General features: G+C 48.2%; 1 protein-coding gene across 1 annotated transcript; it reads right to left on the bottom strand.

Annotated features, from left to right (window-relative positions):
* Positions 1-249: 249 nt before the first annotated feature.
* On the bottom strand, positions 250-5,473 carry SLC7A3 (solute carrier family 7 member 3). The gene is made up of 12 exons (XM_047092549.1): positions 5,385-5,473; positions 4,006-4,405; positions 3,446-3,604; positions 3,085-3,262; positions 2,768-2,880; positions 2,419-2,641; positions 2,104-2,243; positions 1,901-2,003; positions 1,496-1,656; positions 1,142-1,308; positions 684-792; positions 250-546 (listed from the first exon to the last, which is right to left on the bottom strand). The coding sequence occupies exons 2-12, from the start codon at positions 4,373-4,375 to the stop codon at positions 416-418; spliced, it is 1,854 nt and encodes a 617-aa protein (XP_046948505.1). The 5' UTR covers positions 4,376-4,405; positions 5,385-5,473; the 3' UTR covers positions 250-415.
* Between the last annotated feature and the right edge of the window lie 3,485 nt (positions 5,474-8,958).

The raw sequence follows: 8,958 nt of genomic DNA, 5'->3' as shown, positions 1-8,958 counted from the left end.
GGTCACACCACCCTCCTCAAAACCTGAGCCAACAAGAAACACACACAGGCACAAGATACTTTTGTGGTGACTGGAGTGCACAGAGGACACTCATCTGAAGCTCTCCACATGGAAAGTCAGGCTCCACATCATCTCTAGCAAGCAAAGAACAAGACATGGTTTCTTTTTCTAGTTTCCTTTAATAATAACTTTGTAAAAGCCAGTAAGCAACTACAGACACATTTGAGAAGTAGACCAGTATAAAAAAAAAAAAAAAGGAATGAGGCACAGCAAAGACACATCTTTCACTCCACGATAAATACAGAGCTCTAGTGTTCCCCCACCAACATCCCATGGGAGGCCTAGCTTCCCATGTGCTCAAGAGTACTCTCCATTATTGTGCAGGGGGACCAGACAGCATTCAGGTATGACGATGTCAAATCGAAGGTGTACAGGCACTGCTGAGATCAAGGTCTAAAGTTTTGGCTCTAGACTTGAGTGGAGGTTGGTCACTCTTAACCTCTTCCAGGCTGTGGTGGATCCCATAGCCGAAGTAGATAGCAAACCCTAGTGGGGAAATGTAGCTGTGAGGTAGGGAAATAGCGACCTGTAAAGGCTTAATAGGTCTCCCTACTTGAGACCAAGAGGGAAAAGCATTGGGATAGGATACCCAAGAGAACTACCCTTCCCAAGTGGATACCTACCAATCAGCATCCAGACCCCAAATCGGGCCCAGGTGCCAGCTGTCATCTGCATCATAAGGTAAACATTCACAAAGATGCTCATTAGTGGGAGAAGAGGCAAAGCAGGTACCTGGGGACAAAGCAAAATCTCCTTTGTAGATACCATGCAGTGACCTAGAAAGAGATCCCTAACCTACTGGGGCCAGGAAAGGGAGGGTCCAACTCCTACTCATATTGTGTATTTCAATGCCCACTCACTGAATGTACATCGTATAGGACTCCAAGAATACAACGTTTGGGGAAATAGAACTGGAAAGGAACTATGGAGGGTGAGAGAAGAAGTCATTGGCCTAGGTATCTCCTGTATCTTTCCTTTCTTGTCCAATGAAAGAACACTTACAAACTCCATTAGATCACAAGGCATCTGGAGCCTAGTCTTCTGACATGGCTTGGTAGGTGGAAAGAAAGAGGTCATTTACCTTAAAGTGAAGGGGAGTGGAGCTCTGTGGCTGTCTCCAAATGACCCCAGTGATCCCAGTAATGAGCATCAGGAGCAGCACAACCACTGCAGTCCACACTGGGTCTCCAGAAAGCAGTGGAACGGGCCACTTGGTCAGCACCAGGCAAAGAAGAGTCAGCAGCAGAGCTTCAAGGGTCAAGTTGAGAAACATCAAAACCAACTCTTGAGACCAACACGTTAAGACATTAGGCCACCCCGTTCCAAGGAGGGTCACCGTTCTCTCTAGGCCGACCTCGGCCACCAAATGCCACACCCTCTCTCCCCCCATCATGCTGACCTCAAAGCCACCCCAGGGAAAATTTCTATCGCTCACCAACCAATGAGGAGCAAACATAGACAACTTGGCCAGAGAGTGGAGTGGGATTGGAGTTGAGTGGACAAAATAGTCCCTGTAGGGTCAGCTTCTCGGCTTCAGCTGTCTTCTCCTCCTGCAGCTCCACCTGATCCTCCTCATTCTTCACCTCAGACTGATACCTGAGGCAAGAGTAAGAAGGCAGTATTAGGAACAACCCTTAACCACTTGAGCATCTTCTCGCAGGGAGCTGAAGCTCCCACATAAGCCAGAAGGGTGGAAGCTCCTTTTGGCGGGGAGGAATATCCATATTCCTCCAGGAGACTCAGGATAACGAAGGCACAGGAAGGAGGAGGGAGAACACATCCCCATCACTCCTCATCCAAGAACAAAAACCCAAATCCTAGCTCACAGAGGGAGTCTCACCTGAGGATGAGGACACAAACAGCCACCAGGGAGTAAGCAAGCAGGGTCCCAATTGACATAAGGTCCACAAGATCAGCGAGCTCAAAGAGGAATGCCATGAATGCTGGAATTGATGGGCAGAAAGCAAGATGTGAGGGAAGCGAAGAGCAAAGTTGAGGGAATCGGTCAAAGAACGAGGGGAAGGACAGAGACAACCGTTTTACCTGCAACAATGCCAGAGACCACAGTGGCCACGATGGGGGTGTGTGTGCCGCTGTGGATCCTGGCGAGGACACGGAACAGGAGGCCATCCTCTGCCATCGCATAGATCACCCGAGGCATGGGGAACATAGAGCCCAAGAGGCTGGAGGGAGGAATGCCCAGAGTGGCATGAGGTGACTGCAATCTCTATCCCCTGAGCCTGTGAGATTAAGGAGTCTCCCCCTTCTCCTCACAGCCCTTTTAAGGGTTCTTCTCAGGTACCGAATGCTCAAGCCTAAGACTCTGACCACAGAGGAGAACAAACGTTTACCACTGACCTGGTAGAAAGAGCACAGAGGGATCCAATAGCCACAACATAGCGGGCAGGGGCCCATCCAGTGTGGAGAAAGGCCTCCGGCAAGGGGCTCTCAGGTTGAAGCTGGTAGTAAGGCATCATAAGCGTAAGTGCCGAAGAGACACCAAAATATGCCAAAAAGCAGACCAACAGTGAAATCACAATGCCCACGGGGATGGAACGTTGGGGATTCTTAGCTTCTTCGCCTGCAGGAAGGGGCACAAGTTTCTGAATCAGCTAAGCAGGTTCGCTCCTCTGCCACCCCCAATCTGCATGCAAACTGAGCATTCGCTGTGTCCAAGCCCCAGACAGAACCAGCATGACTGTGTTACCAGTGGTAGCAATACAGTCGAAACCAACAAATGCATAGAAACAGGTAGCTGCTCCATGGAGAATTCCCTCGAGGCCGAAAGGCACAAATCCTCCAGAGCCCAGAGGGCCCAGGCTAAAGTGGAAGAAAAGGGTGGAAAAGGTAAAAGGTGTGTTCAGCCAACTCTGTGCCTTTTCCCTAATGCCAAACTACTCAGCCAGGTGCTCAAGACCTAAGCTCCCATTCCTCCCCAACCCAATCCTGAATGCCTTAGCGCAGACGCCCCTGGCTCCCCGTCATGCTCCCAGCTCCGAATCTCCGGAGAGTGAATCTCCTAACCTATAAGTGTCATTGAGTCGAGCCACGGTCAGTTTGTAGTCCTCTTCTGTGAGTTTCCAATTGTGCAAGTCCCCCTTAATGAAGCCAGAGATGATGACAAAACCAAGAACCAAAAGGTTCACCACTGTGAACACTTTGGTAACCAGGGCTGACTCACTGGCTCCCAGAGCCAGCAATCCTGTGGGAAAGAGGCAATCAGGACTCATGAAGTCCTCAGTCCAAGATTTGTTTCCCCGCCTCAGTGCACACCTTTCCTGCCCAGCGTCTCTGCTTTCTCACCATTATCACCTCCATCAAGCCCTTCTCAGGCTTGGTCCCTCCTAGCCCTGCCTCCCACCATTAACCCTGTCTTTTCCCTCACCGGTGAGCAACAACACAAGGCCCAGAGCAAAGAAGTCTGGATATTCTGCGAGGACATAGGGAACATGCAGTGAGATGCTCCCTTGCAGGGTACGAGAGATGTGGTTCCCAATCAGGTTGTCGAAAGCCGAGCTCCAGGCCCGGGCCACACTGGCTGTACCTGGTAGAGCAGAGGGAGAAACAGGGGGTCAAGTTTCCTCCCTCCCCCAAACCAGTCACACAAATAATCCCTACTGTTTTCATCTATTCTTACTTTTTTTAAGTAGGCTCTACGCCCACCGTGGGGCTTGAACTCACAACCCCTAGATCAAGAGTCACATGCTCCAATGACTGAGCCAGCCAGGCACCCTTAATCTTACTTTTTAAAAACCCAAACCAGTTAATTAAGGAAACCAGGGCAGAGATAAGTAGAAGGAACAATTTCTCCACCACACCTTCAACCCTCCCAGCCCCATAACAAACACATTTAAGGGTATTGGAGTCCTGTGAATGTTGAAGACTACATCACTTCACCACTTCCTGATTCGAAGCCCCTCCCTGCCCCACCACCCACCATCTCACCGATGACATAGGAGAGGATGAGGTTCCAGCCAGTGGTGAAGGCCCAGAGTTCACCCACGGTGACATAGCTGTACAGATACGCAGAACCAGAACGGGGAACTCGGGCACCAAACTCCGCATAGCACAGTCCAGCCAACACAGAAGATAGAGCGGCCACCAAAAAGCAGATCACAATGGATGGTCCAGCTTTATCTTTGGCCACCTCGCCAGCCAAGACATACACGCCTGCACCCAACGTGCTGCCCACACCCAGGGCCACCAAATCCAGAGTGCTCAGGCATCTGGCAAGGCGAGTGTCTGCCATGCCAGGCTCCAGGGTACGTCTGCGTACCAGCTTTTGACCAAATCTGCGAAGTGCGTGCCACAGCATTCTAGCTGGAATTGAAGAGGATTCTAGGATCTGGTGAGAAACAAGACAAAAGCCCTTCAATAGGGCTCATTATCCCTAAGCTCTAAGAGCGCATTACAATACACACTCCACCAAGCTCAGGAGCGATGGGGGGGATGGGGAAGATATTCAAGTCTCTTCCTCTAACCTCAGTTTCTTCCTTTAACTAGTAGGAAAAATAATACCTCACGGGTTTGTAGGAGTAATTTGCAGAAAAAGCAGGTGAAAGATCCCTATGATACAGTGGCCTGGCACCTCATGGGTGTTCAGTCAGTATCCGTCTCTTTCTCTGATGGAGAAACTAGGGTTTATCCTAGACCCCAATCCAGAAACCATGGAACCTGTTCTGTGTCCGTTTTCTGGCCTGTGGCTGCTTGGGAATTAAACAAACTCATCCCAGGAGCAGCCAGCAACTCTGGGCAGAACGCCCTTCTCACATCCACTCTCCACATTTCTTTTCAGTGCTTACCCCAAGGGCTACTTAATAGGCAAGGTTCCCAGATTGCCCGGAGGGAGGAGAGGACCGACCTCCACTGCTGATCAAAAGTGAGCACCGACTCAATTCCATCCCTACTCACCCTGCCCACACCGTGTAAACCGTGCTGCTGTCGCCCAGGGGAGTAAGCAAATGTTCCCCCACTTCCTCCCGCCTTGCTAGGCGGACCAGCAAGAATCAACAGTGGGGCGGGGCTTCGACATCTAAAGATTTGGAGATGCACCCAGAGGGGCCCCAGAGCAGCCTGAAATTGCTCGCACTGGAGACGGTCCCACCCTATGCCCCCTAACTCAGCTCCCAGATTCTTATGTCCCCGTTAGAAACGGTCTGGGGCTGAGGTGGAGACGGGAACCTTGGTTCTTGGGGCCGGGGTCTCGCCAGCAACAGGTCACGGCCGCGTTGATGTAACCGCATGCTCTGGATGCCAGAGAATCCTAGGTATGCCCAGACCCTCGCCATCCCCTTCCGACACACTTGTCGGCCCCCAAGGCTTACCGGAGAGCTGTTGCAAGCCCAGGGAGAGGAGAGTCTCAAATCGGGTTGGGTGAGGCTGAGTTAAACCGAGTTGGGCTGGGGCTAGCGACTTCAGGTGCTCAGGCTTCAAAGCTGCTGCTTGGGGTCGTTGCGCGCCCAGCGCCCCCTTATATACATCGGGAGGCGGAGCCGGTAACGTCATGGAATCCCACCCCTAATCCTCCCTACACCACCTCTCTGTCTCTCTTTCTCTCTCTCCCTCTCTCATTCATTCACTCCTTGGCTTTGCAAAAAGGACTGCGTGCGGCCTGAGACTGCTTCCCACTTGCAACAGCAGCCCGGCGTGGCAAGGAGCGAGACAGGGGTCGGGGGGGGGGGGTGGATGGAGGGTAGCCTTTTCCCATTCTCCGCGCTTATAGTCAGAGCAGGGCAGTGAGACTGGCCTGGCCGGAGACTCCATGGGATTTTCTACCTTTATGCCTTAATGGTCAGAATCTGTGATTGGCGGGAGTGGGGGAGGGGGAGAAGAGGAGGAGGAAACCGCACAGGAAGTCACCAACTCCCACTCCCTCAGTCTTCCTTGCCTTGCTTTTCTACACGAGGTTTCCTCACCTCTAAAATCTTTCCCAAGGACTATACCAGATTATGGACAGCCATCTGACTCTGATCTCTCAGCTCTCACCCTCAGCTGTGGGTATTTCTATTGCAGTCAGCAAGAGAATGGAAGATGATTTCAACCACCACAGATAATTAATCCCATTCAGATTTTCAGGCCCCAGTCTCTCCATGGTGTATTTCTGGCTGCCTATAAATGTTAAACTATTAAATATGAAATTGTAACAATATTGAATTATTGGAGGAAAGGGTGTGTTTAATCCTATTTTCTTGATGAGTAAACTGAGGCTCAGAGGCATGACTCATCTGACATCACACCATAATTATTTGTTGACCATCTTACTGATAAACCTGGCCTATTAGACTTCAATGCCTGCCTCCTATAAGTACCATACTTAATTTGAATGCACAAGAAAGGTGGCAATGGGCGCTTGGGTGGCTCACTACCTGCCCAACTCTTGGTTTCCGCTGAGGTCATCATCTCACAGTTGGTGATTTCCAGATGCTGATCATTCATCGGGCTGCCAGCTCAACAGGCAGAGCCTGCTTGGGATTCTGTCTCCCTCCAACCCTCTCTGCCCCTACCCCATGCACATGCGTGCTATAAATAAATAAATAAATAAATAATAAATCAAATAAACTTTTAAAAAATGCACAAGCGGCGCCTGGGTGGTTCAGTCCGTTACACATCCGACTCTTGATTTCCGCTCAGGTCATGATCTCACTTTTTGTGAGTTGGAGCCCCACATTAGGCTCTGTGCTGACAGTGAAGAGCCTGCTAGGGATTCTCTCTGCCCCCGCCTCTCTAAATAAATAAATAAATAAATAAATAAATAAATATAAAGCTTTTAAAAAATGCACAAGAAGAGGAGGTGTGACAGCCAGCAAAACCAAACAGGGAGAAGCACCAGCATTGGGACAGGCCTTTTTTTTTTTTTCTTTAATTTACATCCAAATTAGTTAGCATATAGTGCAACCATGATTTCAGGAGTAGATTCCTTAGTGCCCCTTACCCATTTATCCCATCCCCACTCCCACAACCCCTCCAGTAACCCTCAGTTTGTTCTCCATATTTATGAGTCTCTTCTGTTTTGTCCCCCTCCCTGTTTTTATATTATTTTTATTTCCCTTGCCTTATGTTCATCTGTTTTGTCTCTTAAAGTCCTCATATGAGTGAAGTCATATGGTTTTTGTCTTTCTCTGACTGACTAATTTCACTTAGCATAATACCCTCTAGTTCCATCCACGTAGTTGCAAATGGCAAGATTTCGTTCCTTTTGATTGCCGAGTAATACTCCATTGTATATACGTACACCACATTTTCTTTATCCATTCATCCATGGATGGACATTTGGGCTCTTTCCATACTTTGGCTATTGTTGATAGTGCTGCTATAAACATGGGGGTGCATGTGTCCCTTCGAAACAGCACACCTGTATCCCTTAGATAAATGCCTAGTAGTGCCATTGCTGGGTCATAGGGTAGTTCTATTTTTAGTTTTTTGAGGGGGACAGGCCCTTTTAAGCTAGGAGTTTCTGGGAAACAGAAGAGCTGAAGAATCAAAGAATGATCAAATTTGGTGTCAGACCCATAATCTCATCCAACTTAGTCAGTTCTTACTAATAATGGAGCAACAAGGGTTGTGAAGGTGTGGTTCTCCTCCATCAAGACATCTCAGGTATTAAAAATGGACCCAAATAACCCTGCTCCCTTTTACATCATCCATTATGAATATGTCACCCATGAATCTGACTAAAATCTAAATCCTTTTATTTATTTTTATTTTTTTTATAATTTTTTTTTCAACGTTTATTTATTTTTGGGACAGAGAGAGACAGAGCATGAACGGGGGAGGGGCAGAGAGAGAGGGAGACACACAGAATCGGAAACAGGCTCCAGGCTCCGAGCCATCAGCCCAGAGCCTGACGCGGGCCTGACCTGGCTGAAGTCGGACGCTTAACCGACTGCGCCACCCAGGCGCCCCTATTTTTAAATCGTTTTAATGTTTACTTATTTTTGAGAGAGAGAGACACACACACACAAAGTGTGAGCAGGGGAGGAGCAGGGAGAGAGGGAGACACAGAATCCGAAGCAGGCTCCAGGATCTGAGCTGTCAGCACAGAGCCCAAAGTGGGGCTTGAACTCACGAGCCGTGAGACCATGACCTGAGCCGAAGTCAGACACCCAACTGACTGAGCCACCCAGACACCCCTAAAATCTAACTCCTTTTAAAAGCAATTGGTATTTTCAGCTAGCTACATCTCCATTTTGGCATTCCATAAGTATTTATTGAGCACTGACTATGTGTATAAGCAGCTAGTATAGCAACGAAAAGATTACAAAATAAACAAAATAAAATCCTTGTCAGGGCGCCTGGGCGGTTCAGTTGGTTAAGCATCTGACTCCTGGTTTTGGCTCAGGTCATGATTTCAGGGTTCATGAGTTCTGACAGTGGGGAGCCTGCTTGGAATTCTCTCTCTCCCTCTCTCTCTGCCCTTCCCTGCTCGTGCTCTCTCTAAATAAATAAATAAATAAATAAACAAACAAACTTAAAAAAAACCAATAAAGTCTTTACCAAAAATCTAGTTAGGGAAATAAAATACACACAATACGATTAAAACAGTTTTACATAATGGTTAGGAGTGGAGTCTTTGGAGTTAGATCTAGGTTAAAGTCCTTGTTCATCCACTGTGACCTTGAGCAAAATTATCCTAACATCTCTGAGCCTCAGTTTCTGGATATAATATACATGTTTCATAGGGTTGTTGTGATGCTTAGGTGAAATTATGAAGTCAATACTTCATGCCTGGCACATGGGCAGTATTCAATGGAAACTTATACATATTTAGAATAATATATTGGTGTGTAATATATATTAGTGTATAATCATCTGGCTGCTTAGATTAGCTGATTGATTCGACTATGAGATTGACAAACTGGTGTTGTAAATATTCAGGAAGAGGATATCAATACAGACTGG

Source organism: Lynx rufus, unplaced genomic scaffold (assembly GCF_022079265.1).
Source record: "Lynx rufus isolate CCGP_SWC_20201006 ecotype Redwood Valley unplaced genomic scaffold, mLynRuf1.p SCAF_30, whole genome shotgun sequence".
NCBI classification, from domain to species: domain Eukaryota; kingdom Metazoa; phylum Chordata; class Mammalia; order Carnivora; family Felidae; genus Lynx; species Lynx rufus.
The sequence above is the reverse complement of the archived record's forward strand: the minus strand, read 5'-3'. Positions and strand labels throughout refer to the sequence as shown.